The 22,159-nt window shown below is 41.4% G+C and overlaps 1 protein-coding gene across 3 annotated transcripts; it reads right to left on the bottom strand.

Annotated features, from left to right (window-relative positions):
* Nucleotides 1–11,838: 11,838 nt before the first annotated feature.
* Nucleotides 11,839–21,025, bottom strand: LOC106578708 (GTPase IMAP family member 4). Of its 3 annotated transcripts, none has more exons than XM_014157840.2 (4): nt 20,902–21,025; nt 19,316–20,074; nt 15,837–15,876; nt 11,839–12,430 (listed from the first exon to the last, which is right to left on the bottom strand). In XM_014157840.2, the coding sequence occupies exons 1-3, from the start codon at nt 20,930–20,932 to the stop codon at nt 15,851–15,853; spliced, it is 816 nt and encodes a 271-aa protein (XP_014013315.1). In that variant the 5' UTR covers nt 20,933–21,025; the 3' UTR covers nt 11,839–12,430; nt 15,837–15,850. The 3 variants fall into 3 exon arrangements, with proteins under 3 accessions (XP_014013315.1, XP_014013316.1, XP_014013314.1); XM_014157841.2 differs by having other exon boundaries at nt 11,839–12,411; XM_014157839.2 differs by lacking the exon at nt 11,839–12,430 and having other exon boundaries at nt 15,561–15,876.
* Nucleotides 21,026–22,159: the final 1,134 nt, after the last annotated feature.

Raw genomic sequence — 22,159 nt, 5'->3', positions numbered from 1 at the left:
CCTTTGCCTCACAATGGTTTGATCCACTGCCAGTTCCTTAGTTGGCAAGGTAACAGAGGGTTCGTGTCTACTGTCTGAAAGGCACTCAATGAACGTAACTGACGTGAGGTTAATCCAGTCAATCACGCACACACACTAGCTGAATATGCAGAGCTAGCGCGCAAATATTAATTATTAAGCTAGCTAGTACCTATTCCATTTATGTGGCGTCGTCAAAGATGGAATCTTTGCTATCGTCAATTTATTCCAAGATCAGCATGCAGATGATGTAAGTTAGTGCTTCAAAGTTCCTGTGATAAGGTTAGCGATAAACTGAACAGAACTACACTCTCTTCTACCATTGTCTTAAATATATTTAATGGTCTCGTTGCAAAAGCTAAATTGTCGCAAGGGAACTTTTATTTATTTAGTTTATTTCACCTTTATTTAACCCAGGTAGCAAAGATTATAGCAAACACCACTGGAACGTAATTGGTGCTCGCTAGCTTTGCAAATTCAGCTATTGTTGGAAGCCAGCCAATATGAAACAAACTATTAAAATTACAAAAGGTTGCAGCATATGTTGTGTAAATGGTGAACTCATACAGCTGTCAACTCTTGTCATTTTAATACGTTTCACATTTGCTAGCTACCTTTTAGATCGAAGCCCAAATAGAATGATAGAAGATAAGATGATAGAAGCCCATCTCCTACTGTAAATAACCTACACACTGTGTGTGTGTGTGTAGCCAGCCAGCCAGGTAGAAAAATGGCAGAAAAATAAAAGACCGACATCAGAGTATTTTTCAGTACACCAAAACGCAAAGTAAGAACCCTAGTAGCCTAATATCTCAAAAACTAGTTGATAAAATGTTCATAAGAAAGAAATTAAATTCTAATGGAAATGTTTCACAATGATGTCATTAGGCAGAGCAGGCAACAGATGGCACACAGACAGCAGAGTTGGGGACAGATATGCAGGGACAGACTGGCAGAGACAGGGAGTTTCAGGTAAGTTTGCTGAGTCTTTGTTTGGCAACATTATGAAAGGTTCTCCATTTTTTTGACTTGTAAAATAGGAACATAATTGGAAAATGCCATGGATACAGCCACTCTCAACTTAAACTGGTGACTGAACTAAGATTTGTTAAAGGCAATGGTATTGCTGTTGTGATTAATTGTGTAGTTTTGGGTACCGGTAGTTAGGAGTACGGCAAACACCTTATTTCTTTGGTTCCTCAATATACATTTACCATATTACAATGTAGGCTATGTGTTACAGCACTACTTTTGGTGTCCCCCTCAGGAATTGCTCTTGAGAAAATTTCATGTAATTGTCCCCTCCAAAGTTGATATCAGATTTTTGCCCCTGCCTCTCGGTTTGTCTCTTATTCTCCTCCCCCTGACGTGTGTTTTCATTCCCTCCAGCAGAGAGCCTCTTCTTCTTCCCCCTTTGAACTCTGTTGGTTCTTCCTGCTGTGTGAGTGCTGACAGCTCTCCATTTCTCAGCGGGGACAGTATTTTACTGGGCCGTTCCCCATCGATGGCAATGATTCTAGTAAACAAACAAACCACTCAGTGGAGTGTTAGGGTAGCCAGTATTTTATCAGCTGTTCATTCTGTTCCTTCTTGCAGCATTGATGTAAAATATGTTTTTAAAAAAGGGAAAAGATGAAATAACTATGGCTGGGTAAGTAGTGTAGTCTGCTGGATTTAGCCTCTACATCAATGTGTTTTGCATTGCAGTTCAGCCAAAGCAGTGACTGCAATCTCCTCGGAAATTGAGATAAGCGCTAAGAGGAAATATTCTGGTGTCAGTCTGGTATACTCTATATTCTGGTATACTATCATTCAAACACAAAGCTTGGTTCGAATTATTCACTGGCAAACACCCTCCTAGCATCCAACCCAAATTCACTGTTGACTATTCCATTTCCCTGCTTTTGTGGATTAATAAATGAATGGCGCGCACACACACACACACACACACACACACACACACACACACACACACACACACACACACACACACACACACACACACACGAGACAGATTGAGAAGGCTTGTAGTAAACATTAGTATTCTGTACCCCCAAGCCACTAGACCCCATAACAGAGATGGGTAATTGAAATATCACAGCACAAACTCAAACAACTCAAAACACCCTGGACCCACTCCAATTCGCATACCGCCCTAACAGATCCACAGATGACGCAACCTCTACTGCACTACACACCACCCTCTCCCACCTCGACAAGAGGAGCACAAGCAAGAATGCTGTTAATTGACAGATCAGTGTTTAACACCATAGTGCCCTCTAAGCACATCATTAAGCTAAGGACACTGGGACTGAACACCACCTTCTGCAACTGGATCCTGGACTTCCTGACGTGCCGCCGCCAGATGGTGAGGGTAGGCAACATCACATCCGCCATGCTGACCCTCATCACGGGGGCCCCTCAGGGGTGCGTGCTTGGGACCCCTCAGGGCTGTGTGCTTAGTCCCCTCCTGTACTCCCTGTTCACCCACGACTGTGTGGCCGAGCACGACTCTAACACCTTCATTACATTTGCTGACGACATGACGGTTGTAAGCCTGATCACCGACAACGATGAGACAGCCTATAGGGAGGTCAGACACCTGGCAGTGTAGTGCCAGGACAATAACCTCTCCGTCAACGCCAGCAAGACTAAGACTTGATCTTAGACTACAGGAATCGGAGGGCTGAGCATGCCCCCAGTACATCACTGGGCCCGAGCTCCCTGCCATCCAAGATGTCTCTACACCAGGCGGTGTCAGAGGAAGGGGCCCTAAAAATTGTCAAAGACTCCAGACTCCCAAGTAATAGACTTTTCTCTCTGCTACCGCACAGCAAGCATTACCGATGCAACAAGTTTGGAACCAACAGTACCCTGTAAAGCTTGTACCCCCAAGCCATAAGGCTGCTAAATAGTTAAATAGTTAACCAAATAGCCAAGTGTCATATCTGGAGGAAACCTGGCATCATTCCTATGGTGAAGCATGGTGGTAGCAGTATCATGCTGTGGGGATGTTTTTCAATGGCAGGAACTGGGAGACTAGTGATGATTGAGGGAAAGATGAACGGCGCAAAGTGCAGAGAGATCCTTGATGAAAACCTGCTACAGAGTGCTCAGGACCTCAGACTGGGGCAAAGGTTCACCTTCCAACAGGACAACGACCCTAAGCACACAGCCAAGACAATGCAGGAGGGGCTTCGGGACAAGTCTTTGAATGTCTTTGAGTGGCCCAGCCAGAGCCCAGACTTGAACCCAATCAAACATCTCTGGAGAGACCTGAAAATAGCTGTGCAGTGACGCTCCCCATCCAACCTGACAGAGCTTGAGAGGATCTGCAGAGAGAAGAAACTCCCCAAATACAGGTGTGTCAAGCTTGTCACGTCATACCCAAGAAGACTAGGCTGTAATCGCTGCCAAAGGTGCTTCAACAAAGTACTGAGTAAAGGGTCTGAATACTTATGTAAATGTGATATTTCTGGGGTTTCTTTATATAAAATTGGAGTAATTATGGGGTATTGTTGTCACGTCCTGACCAGTAAAAGGGGTTATTTGTCGTTGTAGTTTGGTCAGGGCGTGGCAGGGTGTTTGTTTTGTGTGTTTTTGGTTTAGGTTCTATGTTTTCTATTTCTATGTTTAAATCTAGTTTTCTATTTCTATGTTGGGTTTTTGTTAGGACCTCCAATTAGAGGCAGCTGGTTGTCGTCTCTAATTGTAGGCCATATTTAGTTGAGGTTTGTTTCACTTGTGTTTTGTGGGTGGTTATTTTTCTGTATAGCCTGGATGCCTTATGGAACTGTCTTTCGTCGTTCGTTTATTTTGTTTAAGTGTTTTCTTTAAATAAATTAAGATGAGCACTATACCCGCTGCGCCTTGGTCTGTCCTTTACGACGTTGATGACAATTGTGTGTAGATTGATGAAAAAAGATATACATTTTTAGAATAAGACTAACGTAACAAGATGTGGAAAAAGTCAAGCAATCTGAATACTTTCCAAATGCACTGTATCTACTTCAATTACCTGGTACACCTGCACATCGACTCGGTACTGGTATCCGTGTATATAGCCAAGTTATCGTTACTCATTGTATAATTATTATTGTGTTATCAATTTCTATTATTTCCTCTCTCTCTCTCTCTCTGCATTGTTGGAAAGGGCCCATAAGAAAGCATTTCACTGTTGGTCTACAAAGCATGTGACAAATAACATTCGATTTAAAGATTTCAAATGAGCTCGGCAGTCCAGGGTCTGACAGCTAGGCTACACACGGCGCAGCAGCATGTGTGTGTCTACCTGGATGCTTCTCACTGAAGCGGTGATTGACTTTGTAAACAGGAGTTTGTTTTGCTGTTCCTTCTCTGAACATGACAGATCTTTGGTGTAAATTGAAAGCAGGTTTCATTGAGCAGATGTTGGGAGATTAGAGGGGCTGTTTGACTCTGTCAGCCTGGTAGGCTGACTGGGGAATTCACTGCTGCTACACTTGTTCAAGGAATACAAGTGTGTGTTTTTAGGATTAGCACCAACAGCGATAGACCGGTGGAGTGTGTTAGCCAGGGCCAGGGGGAGTGGACCACACAGAGAGTGGACCACACACACGCATGCACAAACATGCACACACACAATTGTTATCCCATTCTTCCTGACAAGCCATGTGGTACAATAAATAACAGCAAGAGCGTACTTGTTTTATAAGCATTTTGTAACCGTCCTCAGGGAAAACAGTAAGAATAGCCAAAAGAAAGAAAACTTCACCAAGCCAGAAAGAAGCCTGTCACCAGAGCGTGATTCAAACAAATACGAGTCTACCCCTGGAGGAATACACCACGAAGGGGTAGAGAGACATGCAGAAGAAAGCATCAGAGACTCTGAAACAATAACATTGTGTCCCTTTCTCCATATCCCACCTCAGGTGGGCCACTGGAGGAGAGCACTGGGGTTTAGGTAACGGTGGGAATGGAGATGTGCACTGCCAAGAGGATTTCTCTATACTGTCAGTGGTTTTGTACTGGCGTCAGTGGTCAGTCCAACAGTGTAGTGTACTATAATATTATACATATAGTATAGTAGTATAACATGCCCATAAGCATAATCATCTGGTAAAACCAGCCTGGCAACCACCCCTCTAAAATGAGCAGAACAGTAGGTATGGATGGTCCACTGAGTGTTATCAGCAAGTGCACATATGATGTCTTATTGCCATCTAGTGGTAGTGAGTGGTACTCATGGAAAAGAAGTGTATTTGGAATAGTCTCAAGACATCTGCCTTGCCTGCCACAATTTTCAAATGCTACGGTTGCCTAGGGTCTGGTTTGAGACTACATTTGGAATAGAATGCAATTTGAATTCATATGATAGTCTAGATAGATCTACCCAAATGGAGGCCATGTTATTAGCTTTTCAGTAGATTTTTTATCTGTAGCATTTCAGCTTAAAAGCATCTTCTCCAAATATACAATTATTTGTCATGCCAAGTTTTACATTACTTTGTCACAGTAATTTTGCGGAGAACTTCACAGGATGACTCTTCAACAAATCTCTCTCCAGGTTTAGTGTTGGAATTGACTTCACAGTGTGTTTTGGAGACAAATAGCTCAGAAATACATACACTAACCCCCCCAAATTTGTTGCTGACAGGTGTATAAAATCGAGTACATAGACATGCAATCTCCATAGACAAACATTGGCAGTAGAATGGCCTTACCGAAGAGCTCACTGACCTTCAACGTGGCACCGTCATAAGATAAGTCAGTTAATAAGTCAGTTCGTCACATTTCTGCCCTGCTAGAGCCGCCCCGGTCTAAATGCTGTTATTGTGAAGTGAAAATGTCTAGGAGCAACAACGGCTCAGCCACGAAGTGGTAAAAATCATCTGTCCTCGGTTGCAACACTCACCGGAGTTCCAAACAGCCTCTGGAAGCAACGTCAGCATTTTTTTACACTACTGCTACTCGCTGTTTATTATCTATTCATAGTCACTTTATCCGTACCTGTATGTACAATTTACCTCGAGCACATTGACTCGGTACCCGTACCTCCTGTTTATAGCCTCATTATTGTTATTTTATTGTTACTTTTTTCTTTAGTTTATATAGGAAATATTTTTTCTTAAAACTGCATTGTTGGTTAAGGGCTTGTAAGTAAGCATTTCATAGCAACTCCATATTAGTGCCGATGATTTTGGCATGAGATGTTCGATGAGCAGGTGTCCACATACTTTTGGTCAAGTAGTGTATCATGGTTTCCATAACAACTCAACTTCTCATTAGTCAGCCTGCCTGTTAATTCTGGAGGTATCGCTAATCAGTCATTATTGACTTCAATCACTCTGACAGACACACTCCACATTGACCGATACTCCAAGGGCTCCACTTAACCTCAAAGTCTAAGCAAGGACCACTTAACCTCAAAGTCTAAGCTGTTGGTGGAGGGGTGTCTGTCCTACATCTAGGAGATACAGTGCATTCGGAAAGTACTCAGACTCCTTGACTTTTTCCACATTTTGTTATGTTACAGCCTTATTCTAAAATGGATTAAAGTGTTGTTTTTTTCATCATCAATCTACACGCAATACCCCATAATGACAAAGCAAAAACAGGTTTAGAAATCTTTGCGAATGTATAAAAAAAAAAAATTACTAAATTTTACCTTTATATAAGTATTCAGACCATTTACTCAGTACTTTGTTGAAGAACCTTTGACAGATATTACAGCCTCAAGTCTTCTTGGGTATGACGCTACAACCTTGGGACACCTGTATTTGGGGAGTTTCTCCCATTCTTCTCTGCAGATCCTCTCAAGCTCTGTCAGGTTGGATGGGGAGCGTCACTGCATAGTTATTTTCAGGTCTCTCCAGAGATGCTAGATTGGGTTCAAGTCCGGGCTCTGACCTGGCCACTCAAAGACATTGAGACTTGTCCCGAAGCCACTACTGCGTTGTCTTGGCTGTGTGCTTAGGGTCGTTGTCCTGTTGGAAGGTGAACCTTCGCCTCAGTCTGAGGTCCTGAACAGGTTTTCATCAAGGATCTCGCTGTACTTGGCTACATTTATCTTTCCCTCGATCCTGACTAGTCTCCCAGTCCGTACCACTGAAAAACATCCCCACAGCATGATGCTGCCACCACCATGCTTCACCGTAGGGATGATGCCAGGTTTCCTCCAGACGTGACGCTTGGCATTCAGGCTCGAGTTCAATCTTGTTTTCATCAGACATGATAATCTTGTTTCTCATGGTCTGAGAGTACTTTAGGTGCCTTTTGGCAAACTCCAAGTGGCTGTCATGTGCCTTTTACTGAGGAGTGGCTTCTGTCTGGTCACTCTACCATAAAGGCCTGATTGGTGGAGTGCTGCAGAGATGGTTGTCCTTCTGGAAGCTTCTCACATCTCCACAGAGGAACTCTGGAGCTCTGTCAGAGTGACCATTGTGTTCTTGGTCACCTCCCTGACCAAGTCCCTTCTACCCCGATTTCTGTTTGGCCGGGCGGCGGTTCAAAACTTCCTCCATTTAAGAATGATGGAGGCCACTGTGTTCTTAGGGACCTTCAATGCTGCAGACATTTTTTTGGTACCCTTCCCCAGATCTGTCCCTCGACACAACACTGTCTCGGAGCTCTGTGGACAATTCCTTAGACCTCATGGCTTGGTTTTTGCTCTGACATGCACTGTCAACTGTGGGACCTTATATAGACAGATGTGTGCCTTTCCAAATCATGCCCGATCAATTGAATTTATCATAGGTGGACACCAAGCAAGTTGTAGAAACATCTCAAGGATGATCAATGGAAACAGGATGCACCTGAGTTCAATTTCATGTCTCATAGCAAAGGGTCTGAATACTTACGTAAATAAGGTATCTGTTTTTTGTTCTTAATACATTTGATACAATTTCAAAAAATCTGTTTTTGCAACGTCATTATAAGGTATTGTGTTTAGATTGATAAAAAAAATATATATCAATTTTAGAATAACGGCAAACTGTTCGGACCCTACAGACGACTTCTTGAGAAGACTGAATTTCGGGATGCCTCTTGGTCTCACAAACACCGCTGTAGCTCGGCCACCTCCCACCGCAGATGCAGAAGGCTGACATAGGCCATGCGGTGGATTGACACGCCGCCCATGTAAAAAAAACAAAAAACATCTATAATTTAAGCTGCAATGTGTAAAAAAAAAGCAAGTCTAAGAAGCGGTAGATCTGTTCTGTGTGTGTGTTTTCTATGCTTCCCGTTCTTATGTCGTTTACTTTCGGTTTCGTACACCAGCTTTAAACAGTTGAAAATACAATATTTTTGGATATGGCAAAGATATTTCACAGCGGTTTAAATGGTACAATGATTCTATACACTATACTTGCTTGTTTCGTCACAAACTGAAATTACGAACTATTCACATTTTTGCAACCAGGAAATGGCGGAGCGATTTATACATAGTGCATCTATAAAGCTGCAATATGAAACTTTTTGGGTAACCCAACCAAATTCACATGCGAGTTGTTATACATCTGTCATTCTCATTGAAAGCACATCTAAGAAGCGGAAGATCTGTTCTGTGCGCTATTTCTATGCTTCCTATTCTTAAGTGTAGTTTTTGCATTTTACTCAAAGTTTTGTATACCAGCCTCAAACAGCTGAAAATACAATATTTTTGGTTATGTAAAATATATTTCACAGTGGTTTAGATGGTGCAATGACTCTCTACACTATACGTGCGTGTTCTGTCACCAACTGAAATTAGACAAACTTAGAATTTTTTCAAAAAGGAAATCATGGAGCGATTTTGTTGGGGATGTTTTTATTATGTTACTTAGATTGACGCATGGGTTAGTCAAAAGACTAAAGGAAAACGGATAACCTATACTTGGAACATTGTACTGAGGAAAATGTTGAATCACGAGCAGGCCCTAAATTTGTAGTCAACACATTGACCAGGAGATGTCAGTCTTGAAACACGCAATCTGCCATCATCAGCATGTGCCTCTGTCTCAATTAGTTATCGGTGATTCCTCGAATCCTATCTCCTTGCCTCCTTAACTGTATTGGAAGAGAATATCTATGGTCTCTTCCCTATGACCTTTTCAAATAGGTCTCAGGAGGAGAGAGCATGCAAGGAATTGAGAAAAGATTAATTGAGAAAGAGCCTGTGGCTGTTTTTCATGACCAATGCTGGTACATTTTTGCTTCAGATACTAACAATAACAAAAATACTGCAGGTCAAAAGTTATCTTCCATTTCATCAAAATATGAACTTTATTTAGATACATTAAAAAAATTGACTTGTCTACTACAGCAAGACAAAATATAACATCAGTGTGTTCACATAAACAAACAAAACAACATTAATTATATATGGAAACAAAAGACAACTTTAGTTGCACTGACTAGAGAAGACACCTACCACAAATCTATTTTATTGACTCAGAATCCTTACAGCACATGTGCATTCATGAAAGTGTAACTCACAGAATACTATGTAACAGCAATACAAATCACCAATATGAATGTTTGTAAAATAGTTTGTATACAATATCAACATAGAAAACAGTCAGTGTTATACCCATCATTGGATGCTAGTTAGTGGATGTAGCTACTACTAGTATTGATTCTCAGTATAGGAAGCAATTATAAGAGTAAAGTTATATCATAATAATATAATGATGACAATAAAGGACATAATAATAGACATCTTTGCCACAATTATTCACAGTACTAAAGGGCAACTGCACTTCTTGATTTGGTTTCAATTTAGATTTGGTTCATTTAAGAAATGCTTAGCAGCCACGACTGAATTCAAACCTGAGTTGGTTTCGGGGTGTGGATTGATGTGGGTGTCTCGTGTGTTTGCAGGTGGGAAGAGAGACAAATTATTTCATCAATTACTGTAGCTTCAGCTGGTTGGTGTGCGACAGCGGCAAAAATTGGTTTGACTTTGGATAGCCTACCTCTGGGGATAGTTAGGGACCGTCAATATATTACAATGTAAATGGGACAATATTTTCATGTTGCACATCTTTTAGTTGTATATGCATTTCTACAATTTATATTTGGTTTGAGGTTAAGTCATTGAAGTTTAAAGCCATTAACTTAAAAAAATATATATAATTGTCCCATGTGCATTGTGTAATTTACTGATGATCCCTCACTAGCCCCATAAGAATATCAAATGTCAAACCAAATTGAGGATTGGCATTATGATGGGTTCGTATGCAGCTGTGCTCCGAATTGATGATTATTTGGGTGCTGCCAGCTGTAGGCATGTGGGATGGATTAAAATAAACCCAACCCACAGATATAGGCAATTTTCTAAACAAGAAACCTATTCAATACTATCATCATGGACCACATTGCAATACTGCAACAGATTAGTTAGGAATTAAACATAAAATTACTAATCTGAATAATTAAGAGACCGAACTCAGAGGGTTATGGAAGCAGCATATAGCTGCCACAAAATTATTATATTAAAATGCAAAGTGCTATTGATTTATCATTATCCAATTTGCATTTAAAACACATTTTCAGCAGCAAATCCCTTGCGAAGAAGGTAGGGTTTGATGCATACAAATACATGAGCCTGATAAATAAAAATGCACATTTATCATTTCACACCCATATACAAAACCCAGACAACGATATGTATATTATCTACTAGTAGAGTAAAACAGTACCTGCACTTCAAGTGCTTGATAAAACACTATACACTTTTTTGGTCACAATTGGGGTAGCTTTTAACAAACTTTTTCCTGAACAACATTTATTAAAAATGTAAAAAACATAAGTGTAATCTAGCGTGTACTGTACACATTTGGTTAAGGGACTTCCTCGTCTCTGTCCCAGCCTGAGACTTGTCATGTACAGTAGTTTTCCCATGATCCTCACTTCATGAAGAAAAGGGTAGACATACAGGGCCTATATTGGTACACAATTGACCTCTAAAGTCATGTTTTTTTCAATCCTGTATAAATGTACAGTAACAGTCAAGTTTGGACACACCTACTCATTCCAGGGTTTTTCTTTATTTTTACATCGTAGAATAATAGTGAAGACATCAAAACTATGAAATAACACATATGGAACCATGTAGTAACCACAAAAAAAGTGTTAAATCAAAATATACTTAATATTTTAGATTCTTCAAAGTAGCCACCTTATGCCTTGATGACAGCTTTGCAAACTCTTGCATTCTTTCAACCTCTCCTATCACTTAAACAGCCTGGAGATGTGTTTTGGGCCACTGTCCAGTTGAAAAACAAATGATAGTCCCACTAAACACGAACCAGATGGGATGGCATATCGCAGCATGGTATCCATGCTGGTTAAGTGTGCCTTGAATTCAAAATAAATCACCGGCAGTGTCACCAGCAAGCATCCCCACACCATCACACCTCCATGCTTCACGGTGGGAACCTTATCCTATTCTAATGAACTTATCCTCTGCAGCAGAGGTAGCTCTGGTTCTTCCTTTCCTGTGGCGGTTCTCATGAGAGCCAGTTTCATCATAGCGCTTGATCGTTTTTGAGACTGCACATGAAGAAACATTTCAAAGTTCTTGAAATGTTCCAGATTGACTGACCTTAATGTCTTAAATTAATGATGGACTGATGTTTCTCTTTGCTTATTTGAGCTGTTCTTACCATAATATGGACTTGGTCTTTTACCAAATAGGGCTATCTTCTGTATACCGTCACAACACAACTGACTGGCTCAAACACATTAAGGAGGAAAGAAATTCCAGAAATTAACTTTAAACAAGGAACACCTGTTAATTGAAATGAATTTCAGGTGACTACCTCATTGAGAGAATGCCAAGAGTGTGCAAAGCTGTCATCAAGGCAAAGGGTGGCTACTTTGAAGAATCTCAAATATATTTTCATTTGTTTAACACTTTTTTGGTTATTACATTATTCCATGTGTTATTTCATAGTTTAGTTTTGATGTCTTCATTATTATTCTACAATGTAGAAAATAGTAAAAATAAAGGATAACCCTAGAATGAGTTGGTGTGTCCAAACTTTTGACTGGTACTGTATGTGATTTGCTTCATGTGCAAATAGGATACAATAAAATCCCCAAATATATACATTGCATCAGAACTGACATAGGCCTAACAGTCTCAAAAAGCAAGAACAGCATCATCAGGGATCTCGTTAGAGTTCAGAAATCTACTCATTAATCAGAAAATAGCTTCATTTTCATCAGATGACAACAGAAGTGAAACGCTATTTGGCTAGCAGCCACATCATTTTCTTAGGTTTTGCTTGAAGTTAATCTTACATTTGATCAGAGAAAAGTAGGCTACACCAATAACTGTACTGAAGAAAAGTAGCTACACATCAGTCAGAGTGCGGTCTTCTGATAGAATGCCCGTTCGTGAATTCTCATTGGAGTGTAGAATTGCAACTGAAGCAAAAAAAGAAGCCTGATGCCGAGCAGCAATAACAAGAAGCATTTTAGATCTGTGTTTAAAAAATGCAGCAAGATATTTATGTTTTTTATTTTCTTTCTCCTGTGTGAAAAACGCAGAATTCTGCATTAACGGGCATTAATCATGTTAGCCTACATCCAGTTACAGATAACTATTATATATACTGCTCAAAAAAATAAAGGGAACACTTAAACAACACAATGTAACTCCAAGTCAATCACACTTCTGTGAAATCAAACTGTCCACTTAGGAAGCAACACTGATTGACAATAAATGTCACATGCTGTTGTGCAAATGGAATAGACAACAGGTGGAAATTATAGGCAATTAGCAAGACACCCCCAATAAGGAGTGGTTCTGCAGGTGGTAACCCAGACCACTTCTCAGTTCCTATGCTTCCTGGCTGATGTTTTGGTCACTTTTGAATGCTGGCGGTGCTTTCACTCTAGTGGTAGCATGAGACGGAGTCTACAACCCACACAAGTGGCTCAGGTAGTGCAGCTCATCCAGGATGGCACATCAATGCGAGCTGTGGCAAGAAGGTTTGCTGTGTCTGTCAGCGTAGTGTCCAGAGCATGGAGGCGCTACCAGGAGACAGGCCAGTACATCAGGAGATGTGGAGGAGGCCGTAGGAGGGCAACAACCCAGCAGCAGGACCTCCGCCTTTGTGCAAGGAGGAGCAGGAGGAGCACTGCCAGAGCCCTGCAAAATGACCTCCAGCAGGCCACAAATGTGCATGTGTCTGCTCGAACGGTCAGAAACAGACTCCATGAGGATGGTATGAGGGCCCGACGTCCACAGGTGGGGGTTGTGCTTACAGCCCAACACCGTGCAGGACGTTTGGCATTTGCCAGAGAACACCAAGATTGGCAAATTCGCCACTGGCGCCCTGTGCTCTTCACAGATGAAAGCAGGTTCACACTGAGCACATGTGACAGACGTGACAGTCTGGAGACGCCGTGGAGAACGTTCTGCTGCCTGTAACATCCTCCAGCATGACCGGTTTGGCGGTGGGTCAGTCATGGTGTGGGGTGGCATTTCTTAGGGGGGCCGCACAGCCCTCCATGTGCTCGCCAGAGGTAGCCTGACTGTCATTAGGTACCGAGAAGAGATCCTCAGACCCCTTGTGAGACCATATGCTGGTGCGGTTGGCCCTGGGTTCCTCCTAATGCAAGACAATGCTAGACCTTATGTGGCTGGAGTGTGTCAGCAGTTCCTGCAAGAGGAAGGCTTTGATGCTATGGACTGGCCCGCCCGTTCCCCAGACCTGAATCCAATTGAGCACATCTGGGACATCATGTCTCGCTCCTTCCACCAACGCCACGTTGCACCACAGACTGTCCAGGAGTTGGCGGATGCTTTAGTCCAGGTCTGGGAGGAGATCCCTCAGGAGACCATCCGCCACCTCATCAGGAGCATGCCCAGGCGTTGTAGGGAGGTCATACAGGCACGTGGAGGCCACACACACTACTGAGCCTCATTTTGACTTGTTTTAACCTGTTATGGATAGGGGGCAGTATTTTCACGGCCGGATAAAAAACGTACCCGATTTAATCTGTTTATTACTCCTGCCCAGAAACTAGAATATGCATATAATTGTTTGATTTGGATAGAAAACACCCTAAAGTTTCTAAAACTGTTTGAATGGTGTCTGTGAGTATAACAGAACTCATATGGCAGGCCAAAACCTGAGAAGATTCCAAACAGGAAGTGCCCTCTCTGACCATTTCTTGGCCTTCTATACCCTCTTTATTGAAAACAGAGGATCTCTGCTGTAACGTGACACTTTCTAAGGCTCCCATAGGCTCTCAGAAGGCGCCAGAACGTTGAATGATGACTTTGCAGTCCATGGCTGAAAAACAGTAGCGCATTTGGATAGTGGTCGATCTGAGAACAATGAGACGGGTGCGCGCGTGCACGTGAAGAGTCCATTTTACATTTACAGTCTTTGAACGAAAACAACGACTCCCGGTCGGAATATTATTATAAATTGATTTTAAACATTGTTTGACATGCTTCGAAGTACGGTAATGGAATATTTTGAATTTTTTGGTCATGAAACGCGCCGGCGCGTCACCCTTCGTTACCCTTCGGATAGTGTCTTGAACGCACGAACAAAACGCCGCTATTTGGATATAACTATGGATTATATGTAACCAAACCAACATTTGTTGTTGAAGTAGATGTCCTGGGAGTGCATTCTGACGAAGAACAGCAAAGGTAATCCATTTTTTCTTATAGTAAATCTGAGTTTGGTGAGTATCAAACTTGGTGGGTGTCAAAATAGCTAGCCTGTGATGGCCGGGCTATCTACTCAGAATATTGCAAAATGTGCTTTCACCGAAAAGCTATTTTAAAATCGGACACCGCGATTGCATAAAGGAGTTCTGTATCTATAATTCTTAAAATAATTGTTATGTTTTTTGTGAACGTTTATCGTGAGTAATTTAGTAAATTCACTGGAAGTGTTCGGTGGGAATGCTAGTTCTGAATGTCACATGCTAATATAAAATGCTGGTTTTTGATATAAATATGAACTTGATTGAACAAAACATGCATGTATTGTATAACAATGTCCTAGGAGTGTCATCTGATGAAGATCATCAAAGGTTAGTGCTGCATTTAGCTGTGGTTTTGGTTTTTGTGACATTATATGCTAGCTTGAAAAATGGGTGTCTGATTATTTCTGGCTGGGTACTCTCCTGACATAATATAATGTTTTGCTTTCGTTGTAAAGCCTTTTTGAAATCGGACAGTGTGGTTAGAAAAAGGAGAGTCTTGTCTTTAAAATGGTGTAAAATAGTCATATGTTTGAAAAATGTAAGTTTTCGAATTTGAGGAGTTTGTATTTCGCGCCACGCCCTATCATTGGATATTGGAGCGGTGTTCCGCAGGCAGAACGTCTAGATGTAAGAAGTTAAGGACATTACATCAAAGTTGGATCAGCCTGTAGTATGGTTTTCCACTTTAATTTTGAGTTTGACTCAAATCCAAACCTCCATGGGTTGATAAATTGGATTTCCATTGATTATTTTTGTGTGATTTTGTTGTCAGCACATTCAACTATGGAAAGAAAAAAGTATTTAATAAGATTATTTCATTCATTCAGATCTAGGATGTGTTATTTTAGTGTTCCCTTTATTTTTTTGAGCAGTGTATATTAATGGGAGAGAGATTAAGTCTTAAAGGTTTAAAAGAATCTGGGCCTGTATTCATAAAGCATCTCAGAGTAGGAGTACTGATCTAGGATCAAGACCCCCCCCGTCTCATTCATTATGATCTAAAAAGGGAACTGATTGTAGATCAACATTCCTACTCTGAGACGCTGTATGAATACTGGCCCTGAGGTTGGGGTAACGTATGGACATAGAGCTCTCAAATCAGTACTGTGGTGGCTCACCAGCTCTCCTTCAGTCAGCCAGTCAGTCCATCCACTGAATCTGAAAATGGACACATAACAGACAAGGATTACTTAAGATGTACAGTACCAGTCAAAAGTTAGGACACACACATTCAAGGGTTTTTCTTAATTTTTTACTATTTCCGTAATTTTTTCCTTCTGAATGCGTTTGAGCCAATAAGATGTGTTGTGACAAGGTAGGAGTGGTAAACAGAAGATAGCCCTATTTGGTAAAAGACCAAGTCCATAATATGGCAAGAACAGCTCAAATAAGCAAAAAGAAACGACAGTCAATCATTACTTTAACGACGGTCAGTCAAAATTTCAAGAACATTTAAAGTTTCTTCAAGTGCAGTCACAAAAACCATCATGCGCTATGACGAAACTGGCTCTCATGTGAACCGCCACAGGAAAGGAAGAACCAGAGTTACCTCTGCTGAAGGAGGATAAGTTCATTAGAGTTACCAGCCTCAGAAATTGCTTACCAAATAAATGCTTCACAGAGTTCAAGTAACAGACACATCGTAAACATCAATTATTCAGAGCAGACTGTGTGAATCAGGCCTTCATGGTTGAATTGCTGCAAAGAAACCACTACTAAAGGACACCAATAAGAAGAAGAGACTTGTTTGGGACAACACACGCAATGGACATTAGACCGGTGGAAATCTGTCCTTTGGTCTGATGAGTCCAAATTTGAGATTTTTGATTCCAACCGCCATGTCTTTGTGAGACGCAGTGTTGGTTTACAGATGATCTCTGCATGTGTGTTTCTCACCGTGAAGCATGGAGGTGTAATGGTGTGGGAGTGCTTTGCTGGTGACAGTGTCAGTGATTTATTTAGAATTCAAGGCACACTTAACCAGCATGGCTACCACAGCATTCTGCAGTGATACGCCATCCCATCTGGTTTGCGCTTAGTGGGACTATCATTTGTTTTTCGACAGGACAACGTCCCAACACACCTCCAGGTTATGTAAGGGCTATTTGACTAAGGAGAATGATGAAGTTCTACATCAGATGACCTGGCCTCCACAATCACCTGACCTCAACCCAATTGAGATGGTTTGAGATGAGTTGGACCGCAGAGTGAAGGAAAAGCAGCCAACAAGTGCTCAGCATATGTGGGAACTCCTCCTTGGAAAAGCATTCTAGGTAAAGCTGGTTGAAAGAATGCCAAGAGTGTGCAAAGCTGTCAAGGCAAAGGGTGGCTTAACACTTTTTTTGGTTACTACATGATTCCATATCTGTTATTTCGTAGTTTTGATGTCTTCACTATTATTCTACAATGTAGAAAATAGTCAAAATAAATTAAAACCCTGGAATGAGTAGGTGTGTCCAAACTTTTCACTGGTACTGTATATGTAATATCTAGTGATGCACCGATATCCCATTTTTGGCCCATAACGATATTTTCCTTGGCAAAAAAAACCCGATACCGATATTTGAAATTTTAGCGGCCTTTTAAGCATTCTAGTACGGCGCGCAATTGGCCCAGCATCGTCCGGGCCGTCATTGTAAATAAGAATTTGTTCTTAACTAACTTGCCTAGTTAAATAAAGGTTACACACACACACACCACACTGACCAAAAAGTAATTTTGTTGGCATTTACATATGTCCTCATTACCAGTAAAACATAATCAAAACCCATTTCTTTCACTTGCTGTGCTGTTTCGTTGTTCATTTGTTCAGTCGTTTCATTCTCAAACAGGATTTCTATGGAACGTCGTTTGGGTCTTTGCATGTCAAAAAAGATACACATCAAATAACACTATTTGAGTGTCAAATAAGCAAGCAAGTTAACTATATAGCTAGGTGTCATCATCTAAAATAACCCTAATTTATAAGACAGTTCTTATTTGATTAATGGTGGTCGGACCCATCTATGTGAAGCTAGCCTCAATAAGGATTAGCCACAATAGTGGACTTTGCGGTTAGCCTTCAAAATAAAAGTATGGCATAATTCTACTATTTGTATTCATTTGCATCACTGTCAATGACAGTTTTATTTTGAAGGCAAACGGCAAATTCCACTATTGTGCCTAATCATTATTGTGGCTAGCTTCACAACACATAACCCGGTCCGGTCGAGCCTCACTAGCCATATGAAGCTAGATGGCTGCTTATAACGTTAGCTTTGGGCAATAGGGTTAAGTAGCTGACTAGCTATTTATTTTCATGAACTGAAGTTCAATTTCAATAGGCGAACAAAAAGTGGCAACCTAGCTAATACTTACTCACAAGGGTTCCTAAACCATTGCTAAGAATAATGAAAATGACTGCAGTTTCTACTCGTCATTGTTTTCAGGCTGGTTGTATTGGTGCTAGCTAGGTACCAAGCTAAAGCTAGCTACCCCAGAAGTTGCGGTCTAACAAATGATGCTTTATTACCAATGCGGTATTGTAAACACATCGTTCGTGGCCGGTATTTGCTTGTTTGCAGACTTTTTTGTACAGCTTTGACAGTGCTACTGTATCTTTTTTGACACGCAAAGACCCAAACGGCGTCCATAGTATGTATGTCGTGAAGCTAATAGCATTGACGCTATTACTGTGTAACTCCGGTAGGGCAACATCTGAAAAATAGCGCACTTGGTAGTGTGTACCGGTGCCCGACCAGTCGGCAAAAGCCAACATCACCCATGACAGAGAATGGTTGATTGTCAAGGGCAATGAATTCCATTACCATGGCTTTAATGGATTCCGCCTTTGAGTTGTCTCGCTGAAATTTTCTTACTCTTTGAAATGACTGCTCGACTTGTTGACTGCTCAATCCACACAGCAGACATTGTGTGAGCTAGGTTAGGAATGCTGTGTTGAACAAGTAGTGCAAAATTTTACGTGTAGCTATTACGTCATATACCTACGTTATATAGGGACGCACTGTAGCTTTGACATCGGTTTTTAACATCGGCGTTAAACTAGACATCGGGCCGATACCAATGTTGGCATTTTTAGCTAATATCAGCCGATTCCAATATGTTCACCGATATATTGTGCATCCCTAGTAATATCATTGGTATAACTATCATTGTCTTCACGTCTATGTGAAACTATCTTGTTAAAGACTTGTTCATTGAAGTGTTGATATTACTATAGAGGAATATTGCCTTGTCCTGGACAATCATCATGGATTCTTCTCTATTCCCACGCAGCAGACATGAGATAAGAGGAGAGATGGTTAGCAAAGAAAAAGGGAAGGAAAATGAAGGAAGAAACGTAAGGAGGGGTTGAGGGGAGAGGATGAGTCCCAAGTAGTGGGACTAATTCCACACTACTTGGTACAATGTACATAACTACCACATGAGTAATTCAAATACAGTTACCCTAAGTGGAATAATACAACAGTAATGCAAGTACTAGTTTTGCAGAGAAGAGCAAGGATTATACATTTCACCCCGTGTGAGGTTTAGCCTATGATACTGCTGTTACCTGGTACAAGACTATATCTGAGTTGTCAGTAAAGCTGTCACTCACTGTGGGGCGGGTCCATGTCCATTTTGGCCAATCCACCGGCAGAATTCACTTTGGGCCTTGCCCCAAGCTCCCGGTTCTGGGTTTGGTTCTGATTCTGGCCCAGAGGTTTCTCCTCCACCTCCTCTGGGTTATAGATGCCCTCCTCCGCCACCACCTTCTCTATCTTCTCCATAAGCTGCCGCAGCTGGGGGTGCTCCCCAAATATGTAGTTGCTGATGACAAAGTACCGCATTTTGCACTTTTCCAGCACCCACTGCAGATCCTTCCCCTCTCGCTTGATGTGCCTCTCGATGGACATGTTCCTCAGGACATCTGCCCAGGTGAACACCACGATGGTATGCCTCCACACGCACTCCCCGAACAGAGCCAGGTGCTCCTCGATGCGGGCCCGGTCCACCTCGGTAAACATGCCCACAGGGATGACCAGCAAGAAAGCGTGGGGGCCCAGGGGCCCGCACATGGAGGCACCCCGCACCATCTCCTGCTGGTAGACTGGTGGCGTGGACTGAGTCGAGAACCAGCCCGGCGTGTCTATTACCGTCACCTGGCGCCCCTCCACCTCAGTCTGACGCTTGACGCAGAATTCAGCCGCCCGCTCCAGGCGGAACTCCTCACGGCCCAGTATGGTGTTGCCTGTCAGGCTCTTCCCAGGCCACCTCCAGCCCAACAGCACCAGCCTCAACTCATTTAGATGGTTGGCTTCCCGGGCTGCTGCCGCCAGCCTCTTCTCTTCCTCCTCTGGGTCAGGGGCATCTTCTCCTGGGAGTACAAACATCACAAATCATTAGCAAGGACTTTTTAGCTAATACTGTTTTAGTCCCCGTTTCTGCAATTACATGGTGATAAAGGAAGCTTGAAGCAACAAGCCATACCTCCGCTTTAGCATGTTTATCAGTAATTACATATCAAAGCTCTTCCTCTGTATAGACAATATTGGCAACGATGTTCGTTGCTAACTAAATAGATAGACTAGTTACACTGACATGCCAATTAAGGTCACACTACTGGCAACATTTTTATAGGCTAGAAACTTTACAACTACACCGTCAGTGAACCACGCAGTTTAGCTACATAATCTTTAGTTGGTGGTGCATAATCATTTTTAATCAAGTTCAAATCCTTTATAGAATTTTTCAAAAATAAAGCCAGTGTATAAACGAGTCATAGCCTGCCTTTCTGCATCGCGATTAATGAGTAGTTAGTTACTGTATCATTTTCATTCGTTCGTTAGTGTCAACATTCAAATTCAGCCAGCTCATCTCCTGTGTGGCTATGGTTGAAACCGGATCTTGCTCTGTATCAGCCGAGTTATTCTAACATTTGACTCATAGTGTCCCGGTCTGAAGCAGTAAACTAGCTAGCTAAGTGCAACTGGCAAGTGAAACGTGTCACGTTCGGCTCAGAGTTAGCAAAACTGCATAGCTAACCAAACTAGCTAGCTACTGTAGCTAACGTTATTTAGCTTACGTTAGCGATGTTGTTACTGTTAACCTTCAGTGAACTATCGATAACCTTATCTTAATACGTTTTGTTCGATGAGTTGTATCGATTTACTTGAGACACCGTTTGTCTTTTAGAAGACCCACCTGTTGATTGCACTTCTTTCTCTGATTCCATGTCGCTGTTTAGTTATTCCAAAGCTTAATCACAGCTAGATGAGACAGATATTTCACCGGATGCATAAATGTAAGACATCCGGTTGGCGTTTCCTCTCACTACCAAATATGGTAGTGAGAGAATGTCCGTTTGCCGGCAGTGGGAGAAGATTGAGCTAGATGGATTTTGGCTGAAATTCTGCTAATTTTCTCATCAATGAAACATTTGATCTACATACAGTTTTCTGTTTCCAAAACTAGAATCTATAACAAACAGAGTGCACTAAGTTTTGTAGACTTGACTTACCTAATTGTTTATAGAGATTACTTTGTTTAGGACGATTGCACTAGATAGTGAGCGTTTTCCTAATGAACGTCATATCGTAAGGCTCAAATGGTCTTCATCCTCTTCTTGGCGGTAGCTAGCTTGTCCCAAGTAGATATCTAGCTGTCTAGCTAATTCACAAAAAAAAAACTTACTTGCCTTAAATAGCTAGAAATCGATTTCTTTGCAAGTTTTCCTCAATACTAGTACTCCTTCTGTGAATCAACTTTTTTTCACGATAAGAAACATGTCATCATTAAATACCTTGTTTACTGTAAAATGGAAGGGAGGAAAATCCAATTTCCAACAGACGCTGAAAGTTATGTAATAAATAATAAAGATGCATTTGGAGTAATTATTGCATTGTGAGGCACACGTCATTGGTTGTGTAATCAGTAGAGTGCTGTATCCATGACTACCCATCGAATCAATCACCAAAGCAATGTTTACTGTTAGATAAAATATGCTAGCTACCGGTAATGAAACAAATCTAAAGCTGGGTTAAACACAAATAGCATGAGGCAGCATGGCTAGCTAACATTAGTTGACCAATGTGGCCTGCCATATTACATCCAAGGCTATCCCAGGGTATGCTGCACAATCAATAGAAGCCATTTGTGACACTGGGTCATTGCAAAGTATTTTATCGAGTTGTAGAACACCATTAAGTACACCTTAAATTATGGCAGATGTCTGTAAAACATTGTATAGGCAACTACGTATGTTCTGTTGCTCTATGATCAGATTAAGTAAGAATACCACAAAATATAGTCTATAATTATATGCATCTTCAGAAAATAGACGAAACTCAAAAGGTTGTACATTTATTAAATGCCTGTTAACATGGTGAAAAATATAGAACATATCAAAACTATGAAAGTAGAGGATTTGATCACCTTGTGCATGCATCCCATCAATAATGGT

Source organism: Salmo salar, chromosome ssa19 (genome assembly GCF_905237065.1).
Source record: "Salmo salar chromosome ssa19, Ssal_v3.1, whole genome shotgun sequence".
In the NCBI taxonomy this organism is placed as follows: Eukaryota; Metazoa; Chordata; class Actinopteri; order Salmoniformes; family Salmonidae; genus Salmo; species Salmo salar.
This window is presented reverse-complemented; position numbering and strand designations above follow the sequence as displayed.